At 47.3% G+C, this 11,622-nt stretch overlaps 1 protein-coding gene across 1 annotated transcript in view; it reads left to right on the top strand.

Moving 5' to 3' along the window:
- The window catches only part of RASGRF2 (Ras protein specific guanine nucleotide releasing factor 2), a 199,841-nt gene that overhangs the window by 81,459 nt on the left and 106,760 nt on the right, over nt 1-11,622 (top strand). The window contains exons 16-17 of the mRNA XM_045285207.1: nt 4,573-4,698; nt 6,821-6,910. Of these exons, the coding sequence (XP_045141142.1) occupies nt 4,573-4,698; nt 6,821-6,910 (216 nt within the window). The remainder of the gene's footprint in view (nt 1-4,572; nt 4,699-6,820; nt 6,911-11,622) is intronic.

Below are 11,622 nucleotides of genomic sequence, written 5' to 3'. Positions count from 1 at the left end.
CCTCCAGGTATCGCCACTCTCACCACTAGTCCTGAAGGGGTCATCTGTCCTGGATTCCCTGTGTTTCCAATTCCTATCTGTACCAGTGCACATCCTCCGGGCTAGCCAGATTTGTAAGGAATTGTTCTTAAAATGAGTGAGACTTGGCCTTTTGGAGGGAACAATGTCATCATTGTTAGCTGTTGTTTTGTTCATCTCTGACTCATGGCCCCCCAGGTACAACGGCCCAAGACGTTGCTAGTTCTGATCATTTGCAGATCAGACCCTTGGGGTCTGTGGGGTTCCCACTGAATAATTTTCAGAATTGGGCCTCCAGATCTTTCTTCCCAGTGCATCCTGGTCTGGCAGCCTCGCCAAAACCTATTCAGCATCACAGCAATGCCTGAGCCTCCACTGACCAGCGGTGCAGCCGCAGGAGCATTGACCTGGAATTGAATTCGGTCTCCTGTATGGAATTTAATTTCCCTCCACTTCAGTCCCCCAAATCACCTGTCTCTCACCAGAATTCACCAATGCGCTTCCCTCTCCATGCCACACAGCCCCCTCTTCCTTCTGCGCGGGGTGCTTTTAGAAAAGCGCGTGCATTTATGAGCCTGACTCAGCTGCGTCCAGGTTTCCCGCGGGGACGCCCAGTGGAGAGAAAGCCCGCAGAACAGACGTTCCCTTTTGGGCGGTGGCTGTGCGACTTGGTTCAGACTTTGTCGCCCTCCCACTACGACTGGTTAGTGTCTGCGATGGTGTCCTGAGGTCCGAAACTGCCTGCCTGGCAGAACGCGCAACAATGTTGAGCATGTGTTTGGAGCCCACTCATCCTGTAAGCCAAGCTGTTTACATGGGACTTGATCAGCAGGGAACATGTCAGAAAGACATGTTTTTCCTCCCGCACCACCGAAGCGTGTTTTGCCCCACTCTTTGTACATACCGTATATACGTGCATAAGCCGAGTTTTTCAGCACATTTTTATGCCGTTTTTGTGGCAAAAGGTGCCTCGGTTGATAGTCGGGTCAGCTTATACTCGAGTATATACGGTACTTGTTAGCTAACAGTGTTAATTTTTTTCTTGCCTATTTTTTCGAAGGAGCCTTGGTGGAGGAGTGGCTATGCATTGGGCTGCTAACCATGAGGTCAGCAGTTGGAAACCAGCAACCGTTCCATAAAGTGTTCCAGTCTCGGGGATCCCGGCAGCAGTTCTACCTTGCTCTACAGGGTTGAGCTAAGCAGAACTATTGACTTGATGGAGTGAGGGTTTTTGTTGTTGTTTTTAGCTTATTCTTTCCGCAGATATTCTGGCCTGACCAGCCCTCTCACTGGAAAATTCGGGGGCTCAATGTAGTTGCTGACTCATGATTTCCTCATTTGCCTCAAATGAATGGTTGAATCAAACCCAAAAAAGAACTGTGTTTAATATTCTGCTTTTCCTCTCCAGAGCAGATGCCTGCCATTACTGAATTTTGAGGGAGCTATTTAGAAAATAATAAAACTAACAGCTAAGCACTAATATGTTGTCTGCCTCATGCCTCCGCGGCCAGCTTTACTGTAATTATGTCATTCAAGGGAAGCGTCCAACCGTTTTCCTTCCCCAGGCCCTTTGTGTTTCTAAATAGCAGAATTGTGGCCACATTTCTAAGAGAGCAAATCACACGCAAGTGTGAAAATGGCTTGATGTGAAGTCATTAGGGATGTGCAAACGATGGAGAGTGACATTTCAAATGGATTGGCCAAGGGAGCCAGTTCGGAGTCCTTCTGCTGACAGAGGGAAATGCAAAAATAGCCAAAGTGGTGGGAGTTGAAGAAAAGTCTGGGGAAGAATTTATGGACTAGTTGGGCATTTCTGAAATGCTCTGAGTGCTTTTCGTGACACCACGGATGCAAAGTGCTCTTCAACCAGTGCACCAACGGCTGCTAGTTGCTGTCGAGCCTTCCTGGCTCCGTCCAGCCCCACGCTGCCGAGTGGAGCTGCTCCCTGGGTTTCAAGGCTGTGCCTTTCCGAAGCAGATCACCAGGCCTTTTTCCCAGAAGCCTCTGGGTGGGGTTCAAACTGCCAGCCTTTCGGTTAGTAGGCCTTTGCTTAACCCTTCACACCACCTAAGGTGGCATAGTGGGGTGAAGTTTGGGCGGTGAGCAAAAGGCCAGGTCTAACAAAACCCACCAGTCGTTCTGACAAGAGGATGATGCTGTCTGTTCCCAGAAAGATTTCCAGTCTCAGAAAATCTGCTCTATCTTACGTGTTAGAAATTATTATATGGTTTTGCTTTGGTTATTGCCTCCCCTCCCTTCTAGCCAGTGATTTCTCCTTTTTCTCTTCTCCTCCCACCCCTGGGAACCAACCAGCAAAGAATGTTTCCATTCGTGTGAAAATCTTTTCTTGGCATTTTATAATCGTGGTCTCATACAAGAGTTTGCCTTTTGAGATTAGCTAATTCCACTTCGCCTCATGTCCTCCAGGGTCATCTGGGCGAGGAGGTTTCAAAATGCCACCTTCTTCTTTAACATTGCTTGATACCCCATTGTGTGTATGGACCAAGGCTCGTTTTCATCCATTCTTCCACCAGTGGGCATTCAGGTTCTTTCTGTCTGTGTGCTAACATGAATAGTGCTGTCATGACCATGCGTGTGCGTATATCTTTTCATGTCACAGTTCTGGGATATATACCAAGTAGAGAAATTGCTGGGTCGGATGGTATTTCTTTCCCTAACTTTCTGAGGAAGTGCCACACTGTTTTCCACCTCAATTGCACTGTTTTCAGTCCCACCAGCAGTGGATGAGGGGTCTAGCCTCTACACACCCTTGCCAGCATTTGTTGCTTTCTTTTGTGTTTGTGCCTTTGCTAATAATGCTGGGGTGAGTTGTTTTGATTTACAGCTCTCAAATGACTAGTGAGTGCAAGCATTTCTTTATGAGTTTGCTGGCCGCTTGAATGTCTTCTTAGGTAAACACTCCCCTGCACATTTTAAAAAATGGATTGTCTTCTTTTGCTGCTGAGGTGTTGAAGTTTTCTGCAGATTATAGATATCAGTCCCTGTCTGGTATGCCATTGTCAAAAATGTTTTCCCAGGCCGTGGGCTCGCTTGTCGCTCTTAGTGACATCTTTCCAAACACTTAAGTATCTAGTTTAGGAGGTCATGGTCTTTAACCTATTTTGTCTCTATTGGGTGTGTGTTTTCCATTATGTTGGTAGTGCATTTAGGCTAATTTGGGATTCCTACGTTTATTGCTATATTTTCATCAATGATCTTTGTATTTCTAGGTTTCGCGTTTAGGTCTCTGATCCATCTTGCGTTAATTTTGTATAGGGTGTGAAATATGGGTACTGCTCATTTTTGGAGAAATGAATATCCAGTTTTACCAGCACCATTTGTTAGAGAGACCATCTCTTCCCCATGTAATGCATTTTGACCTTTTGTCAAAGATCATCTGTCTGTAGGAGGATAGACTTATCTCTGGGTTCTCCCTGGTGTTCCGTTCATCTATGCACCTATTGTTGTACCAATACCAGGCTATTTTGTTTTATTTTTAAATCATTTTATTGGGGACTCATACAACTCATCACAATCCATACATCCATCCTTTGTGTCAAGCACATTTGTACATTTGTTGATCAGGCAATTTTGACAACTGTGGCTACGTAATAAGTTTTTCAGTGTCAGAAACCTTAAGGAGCATATCTACTCTGTATGATAGGGTCTTAATGAGTGAGAATCGACTCAATGGGAGTGGGTTAAGTCAGCAAGTATGGAAACGTCATCAGTAATAGCTTAAATGTGACCCAAATAATGATGTATCTTTTATTCTTGGGGGTGTGAGTTGCAGCAAAGGGACCAACATTGTGCCAAGTGCTCTCAATTCACTGTAAGCACTCTGCCTCCCAGCCTACTAACCCGTTGCTCTAGATCAGGGCTATCCAATGGAAGGCCTTGGGAGCATGGACGTGCTGTAGATATGTGCTGTCCAGTTCTGCGGTCATGAGCCACAGCTTGCTGCTGAGCACTTACACTGTACCCACGGAGACCTGAACGATTGCTTTAACTTTTCTTCATTGAAGTTGAAATGTTTACAGCCGCATTTGGCTAGCGCTGCCCGTTTGAACAGTATAGCTCTAGATCCTTAGGCCTAGGACCATGCAGTTTCGTGGTGGATCGCATGCATTGAGCTTTCATCGTTGGTTAGCTTCAGGGAGCAACCCAAGCAAAGGACTAATGAAGTCTCAATTTTCCACTCCATTCTGATTTATAATTTGGAAAAGCCAGCCCCAACCCCTTCTGAAAGGCAGGGGATCCAATACATGCTCCAAAAACATCCAATACGTGTTCTCTTCAACCTCTAATGCTGTGTGGGGCAGAGAAACTGGGCAGGGACAGGCAGGGTCATCAGGAGCAGCAGGGTTAAAAAGGTACTTCTTTAGATTTTGTGTCATTCGCCTTCTGTCAAGAAGAATGGCTGGATTTCATATTAAAACCCTTTACAAACACAGACAACTATGAATCGCCTGTTCCCCATAACAAAACTTTCTCTTTCCCTGCATAATGCTGTCAAGAAGCTCTGGAATTAAAATGCATGATGTTTTAAAGCAGCAGTCCTAGAGCCTGCGCCAGCGGACCGAGCAGGAGTGGAAAGCGTCCCAGCTGCAGATGCCACGGAACTTTCGCCCTGCAGATCCCCCTCAACTCCTCGGCACCTCCGCTATCGCCAGCCTGGAGGTGAGAATTCAGAGAGAGACTCAGAAATATTTCATGAACGCTCTCCAATTGGAGAGAAAAATCACCAGAGCGAAAGGTACAAATCCTTAGATTATTTTTCCCATGGCGCAAATAAATATATCCAAATAAAATAACAATGATCTTTGAGGTGTTTAATTTTTTTTTTCCTCCTCAAGCCAATTATTTCAAGTCAAAAGGGAAAATCACACAATTATGAAATCAGATTCACCCCAAGTAGCACAAATAAAACATGAAAACTTTTTTTTTTTTTTACCTTTATAGGCATGCTTTCAAGAAAGACAATTTAACAGAAGATATCTTGGTTGATTTCAGACTTTGGGTCTGTTATGGGCCATTTAGATTATTCTGATAAATGGAGGAAAGAAGCACAATGTTCCTGGCTTATCATAGCCAGATCTCGACTCTTCTAAGAGCCTATCGATCCACACCTTGCAATGCCCTTGACCATTGTCATGTAGGACAAACCTCCCAGCGTTCACTGTAGCCTGGAAAACTTTGAGCTCAAAGCTCAAAGCAAAACTCCACTAATGCAAGAATGAGGTGTTTGCTAGTCAGCCTGTTACTATAATTTGGCCTCTATTTTATAGTCTCATAACACACTTGTCATATATTGATATTCATATATAAGTTTTAAATTTTGTATAAGGATTATTTGCTTGGAAATCCTTATGTAAATAGGAATTATATAAATAAGACTTATTAGCTAAACCCTTTGATGCAACAGAGGGTCCAAGCTGGTTACACATTCTCTCACTGTCGACAGAAATTTTGTCTGTTCACCTGTCTACTTGCTACCTTGTTCCAGATGTATCTTAAGGCTGCTTCTTCGTATGGACAGCGTGGAGCTGCTGTGTGCTGTCCCGCCTGGCTCCCTGAGCAGCTCTCTGCTTCCTCCCTTATGTGTTTATCTTAAGCAGGACTGGGGAGCTTCAGGGCAAGCTAATAAAGACCCTTTAGGATAGACTCACAGTAGACGGGTTTTCCATAAAAGCCTGAATGGGGCTAAACAGTGAGGTTGGCCTCTCCGTCGTCTCCAATGCTGTGTAGAGAGCACCGGCTGAGGCGTGCCAGGGGTGGCACAAGTGGCTCGGTGGAAACTTTATTTTAGAAGGGCCACGCTGAACCTATCCCCAGCTTTAAAAGTGTTTCAAGAAGAAACTTCTACCAGTAGCTGATATAGAATCTTTTTTTAAAAGAAGGAAATCTTTTTTCACTGCATTGTCATTCACATACCACAAAGCTCTCCCTTTTAAGTGTTTTCCAGCATATTCGCAAATCTGTGTAATCATGGCTACTATGCCGTTCTAGAATATTTTAATTACTCTGTACACTGTCCTCTGCCCTCAAACTCACCGTTCACAGTCACTTCCCAGCCCCACCAACCTTCCCCACTAGGCTCGCAACCTCCAATCCACTATTACTCTCTGTGGATTTTTTCACTCTGGACCAGTGTGATCACATGATATGTGGCCTTTTTGTATCCGTCCACCTGCCCCCCCCCAAAAGCCCCCCCACCTCCAGCCACCACATACTTAGGGTGATGTTTTCTAGGTCCATTTATGCTACTGTATGGGCCTTTCTTTTTTGGGAGTGAACATTATTACACTCTATGCATATACCACTTTGGATTTATTTATCAGTTGAGGGCCAGTTGGGATGTTTTCTGCCGTTTGGCTATTGTGACTAATGCTGCTCTGAAGGTCCATGTACAAGATGTGATGAACATGTTTTCCCTGTTCTTGGCAAAAGAGTGAAATTGTTACTGTAGAATCTTGCTATTTGCCTCTTAGCAGGGACAAACCAGAATATTTGGCTCAAGCTATGATGGTGTAGTGGGTAATGCATTGGGCTGCAGTTTGAAACCACCAGCCTCCTCGAGGGAGAAAGATGGGGTTTTCTAACTCCCATAAACAGTTACGATCTCAGAAACCCACAGGGGCAGTTCTACCCTGTCCTACAGGGTCACTACTAGTAAGCATCAACTTACTGGCAGTGAGTTTTTCATCCAATGTAAAGAATGAAAATGAGAATTTCAGAGTATTCATCGCAGAGTATTGGCCGCTGATCTCACCATTCCATTTTAATTTTTTTTCATAACCAGGACAAGCTGCTGACAGTGCCCTCTGCTCGGTGTCACCTGCTTCTGCTTTTGCCATCGCCACAGCTGCGGCAGGACACGGGAGTCCTCCAGGTGAGCAGGATAGCGAAGAGCAGCTCGTGCCAGGCTGCCTTCCAGGATCTTGGCAGTGCAGCGGCTGTAGACTGCCCATGAGAAGCCTATTCTGAAAACATGACAATATTCACACAGTGGTCTGTGCATTACATTGGGGAAAAATACGTTTCAAAGAAGGCTGTGTTACCGCTCCCCTCCGGTGCTAAGGCATTCTTTAGCCATTTTAGCCAAATGATGAATCAGGAATACTTGATTCTGTTTGGATTGCGTGCCATGCCAAAAGCATGTGCAAGGTGGGAGGGAGAACTTGTAGAGGGAGGAGAGATGGGCCAGGAGGACACACCCTTTCACTGACTCATAATTACTGGTCATTATTCATTTCCATCGGCTCCAAAGTGCTTTCTGAGGGGTGTCCATTACTGTTCAGAGTCAAGGAGAAGCCCTGAGAATGAAAGGGCAGTGTTGAAGGAGGTGGGAGTCATTTCAGTGCACCTGTGGCCTCTTCTCTAATAAGCAAGGAGGATATGATATTGAAACGAACCAGTAAGTGACTTAAACAACCCTGTCACTGTGAGGGTGTTCACCTGAACTGACTCTGTGGGTTTGCATCCTCAGGATGTGCCCGGCGGGGTGTGCTTGTTCACTAGTCCTTGTTCGCCCCACAAAGGCATCCGTTTCCAAAGCCTCGGAGCCCACCCACCTTCTCCATTGTGGCCAGTGGGTACCTCTGCGTGGATTCTTTCTAAACTGAAGGAAACCCACAGACAGCCGTGTCCAAACAAGTGGGACTCCGTCAGTAATTACGTGTACTCCATCCGAAGGGACACCATTGCAGACCTTCCACTCCAGCATTCCCCTCAAACACCACGCTCGACGAGGTCAGAGAAATTGGGGTGGTTTCCCCTCCCCACATATTCCTAAAACCTGCCCCCCAAAGTTCTGTCCGCCTAACACCAAATCGCGCGGACTGGTCTGAACATTGATACTTCGTCATCCAGCAGATGTATGTGACTGACTGGATTCGGCGATGGTGGACATTGTGCGTGAAATAGGGGAGAAATCGTTGCTGTGCTTTCCAAAGAGTTGCTTGTGGGTTATGATTCCCCAAGGCAGTCTCTTGTCTTCAGGTTTTGCAAACTGGCTTTTGGAAAATGAGGTCCCAGAGCTGTTCCTCACAGGGTTCCTAATTGCAGCCCGGTTTGGGTGCGGGAAGAGCTTTCGGAGTGAATTCAAGATGAGCCGGTGTCTCCTTTGGTGGGAGCCTGAGTAGGAGAATCTTCCTTTTCTCCGAGATGTTGGTGAAGACGAAATGTCCCAGTGTGCTTCCCCAGTTCAGTGTCGCAGCGCAGAGTGTGTGTGTGTGTGTGTGTGTGTGTGTCGTGTGGGTCAGAGTGGAACTGTGCTCCCCAGAATGCTCAGTCACCGTGGTTTCAGGCTCACTTTCTCACGCTTCCCTTCTGGGGGGCGGAGGGGGGCCTCCAACTTCCAACCTTCTGTAGTTCGCACTTTCCTAGTTAGCACTTAACCATATGTACCACCCAGGAACTCCTGCTGACCTTTATTTCGTGTCTTATTTTAGGGTTATTTTGTGTTTGGGTGTGTTTCAGGTGAAAGTTGACATGGCATCAGTGTCTTGTCCTGACACATCGGTTAGCATTTCCCTGTTTGATTCACCTTCCCTTCCTCGGCTTTCTCATGCTTTGAGGTAAATGGGACCGGTCTGGTCGCCTATAGTAAACAGTCAAGGGAGCACGTTAATTATGGATGGTATTTTTAATTTTATAAGACAGTCTATTAAGGTGACCTCCAAAGGTTGGATTCTGTTCCAGTTCCAAGGTGACATTTGGGCAATATTCTTGGGGCCCCTTTTATCTCTGTTGGTCCAGGACGCGTGGGCTCTGTGAGGAACTTGCATTTTGTTCTCCATTTCCCTCCCACTCTCTCCAGGATCTTTTCTTGTGTCAAAATAGTCAGCGGTCTTCTGAGGGACCCACTAGGCGTCTGGCCTCAGATTCGGAGAGGCTGGGCTTTGTGCAGGCTCTCCGTCCTGCAGATTCATTTCTTCTGTGACTCTTTGGTTTTCTTCCTATCTTTGAAAACCACTCGCAAATTTTAAGACTCTGGCAACTTTGAAGACTATTCCAGTGCCCAGCCAAAGAGCATGTAGAACGTTTTGTTTAGGAACTAGCCCTACCCTAATGGCATCAAGGCTGTGCCCGTATTAAGGGGGCTGCACTCCACCCTCACCTTTTTACAACTGCATGGCCTCTCGCTTTCGCTCCCACGATGGAGTTGGTTCCGTCGTGTTGGGTCCCACGATGGGGGATGACTAGGCCTTACCTGCCAAACCACTGAGGACCCTGGCCCAGGGTGGACACCAATCCTAAGGATCGCATCCACGTGAGATGACGTGCTGTGAGCCCTCGCTGTTCTTGGTAGTCGCACCATGTTCCGTTTGATGAATGCCTCACGGTGTGTTCATCCTGTCTTCATGGATGGGCGCTTAGGCTGTTTGCACCCTGTTGCGATTGTGATGAAAGCTGTAGTGAATGTGGGTGTTTCTCAGGAGCTTTTGACGATAGTTTTCTGAAGCTGTCCGCGCTCACCGGGCCGGAAGAGTAAAGCAAGGGAGTCCGCGCCGCTTCCTCCCTGTCTCAGTACATGCACCCTCTGTTGCCTTTCTCCTAATTTCTCCCCGCAGCGGCAGTATCCTTAGGAAGAAAGCTCTCTGGAGTGAGTCCTTGGCTGTGCTTTCTGAGGAAGGCTGCATGGGCATGTTGACTGACCACAGGCAGCGTTGGTAGGTGGAGGAAAGCCTGGCCCTTGGTGACCAGACTCCTTTTTTTAATGGCGGTGCTTCTACCGTGGTGTGGAGTGATGTGATTCCATTTGAAAAGTAAAAGAAATGAGGGGATGCACTTGACCTCGTCAGTGACCCTGCTGTGGCACATAGCAGCCCTATAGGTCAGAGTAGAAGTGCCCTGGTGGAGTTGAGAGCATCCCTATTTACAGGAGTAGAGAACCTCATCCTGTTCCCAAGGAGCCACGGGAGGGTTTCCAACTGCTGACCCTGTGCTTGACCACCCCACAGGGAACCCACTGTACCATGACTCCACGGCCATGATGTGTTTTTTCTGTTTGTTTGTTCAGGCAACAAGCGATGCACGGCCGGTTCCAGGGGCTAGTGGCCCTAAGAGAAGGAGTTTCCTTTGGCATGGGGACCATTGTGTCCCTGCGGCTCAGCCACTCAGTGGGGCTGACCCTGCAGGAGATCAGTCCTGCCTCAAGACCTGGGCCGGGGAACTCTGTTTCATTGGCTCTGAGAAGAGGTTCTAGATTTCCCGGCTTCTGAGGGGAGCCTAGGGCTGTCCATGGCACAGATGTTCAAAGGGAGAGGATACTAGATAAAGACGAACTCCCCAACTGGTGTGTGTAGTCCCTCTCTGGCTCTAGATTTCTGGCCAGAGCGCACCATCGTGCATCTGTCCATTTGTTGTACTGTGGCGGCTTGCATATAACGTGATGTTGGAAGCTATAACATCGCTAATTCAGGTATCAGCAAGGTCAGCCATAGTGCTCAGATTGTTTTATTGCAGCTTCTAGACTAAGATGAAGAAGAAAAGGCTGGCTAGCCACACCCAAAACTCAGCCAGCAGAAACACTATACTAGCCAAGACAGTGGCCTGGAACATACAGAGAGTGTGAGGATGACAGGGCAGTGATTCGCTCTGTTGTGCGTGAGGTTACGGGTGTTGGAGCCAATTGGAGTGCGCTGGCCACAGCAGCATCCACGTACCATAGACCCTGGTGAGTTGCAAGGGCAAGGAGGAAGGAAGGTTGTGCAAATGAGGAAACACCCCTGCTTGCCTAAGTCTCTCCAGGCTTCCTGTCTGCCTGTGGGGCTGTATGTGGGCGCATCTGAAAGCCCATTCATCTCTGGCGGGGCCCGGCCAAGCCATGGCCAAGCCTCTAGGATGGGCTTCTTTCTCCCAACCTCCTCTGCTAAAGTCTGCTTGCTTTCATCCTCTCCTTGGGTCCCCACCACTGAAATACCCCGGAAGCAGACGGCTTGGAGTTAAACTGTGGATTAATGAGTATGCTCTACAACGTTCACTCCAGTCATTAGCATGCAAGATCATCTCTCTTTAATGACTGCACATAAAGGCTTCCATATCGCAATACCAGCAATGACAGATTTTAGCAAGAGGGTGGACAGAAACATCATTTTGCCAAGAGGCCAGACAAGATGCCGTTGCGTGGACCTGGCTCTGGCAATTCGCCTACCAAAACAAAACCAAACTCACTGCCATGGAGTCAATACTGACTCATGGTGACCCTATAGGCCAAGGTAGGACTGCCCCTATGAGTTTCCAAAGCTGTAACTCTTTGCTGGAGGAGAAAGTCCTGTTTGTCTTCCTTGGAGCAGCTGGTGGTTTTGAACTGTTGACCATGCAGATCACAGTCCAGTATGCAACCACTATGCCACCAGGGGTCCTCAGTTCGACTGAACCACTTCTACCCAGGGAATCCAGAGCCTGTCCCTGCTCTGGTGTCCACCGTGCTGTGGTAGGGCTTTAACTCTAACCAACTTAATTTACAGGATTCAGGAGTCTAATGTACATGAGACAGAGGATGACTGATGGGGTTTCTGTGTGCCAACTAACATTATTGGTGCAAGTGTCTTACTTGTTTTCACGTCAGTTGGCTTGGACTCATGACAACCTTGTGTA

Source organism: Echinops telfairi, unplaced genomic scaffold (genome assembly GCF_000313985.2).
Source record: "Echinops telfairi isolate 266 unplaced genomic scaffold, ASM31398v2 ScPeMD7_7469;HRSCAF=8507_1, whole genome shotgun sequence".
In the NCBI taxonomy this organism is placed as follows: Eukaryota; Metazoa; Chordata; class Mammalia; order Afrosoricida; family Tenrecidae; genus Echinops; species Echinops telfairi.
This window is presented reverse-complemented; position numbering and strand designations above follow the sequence as displayed.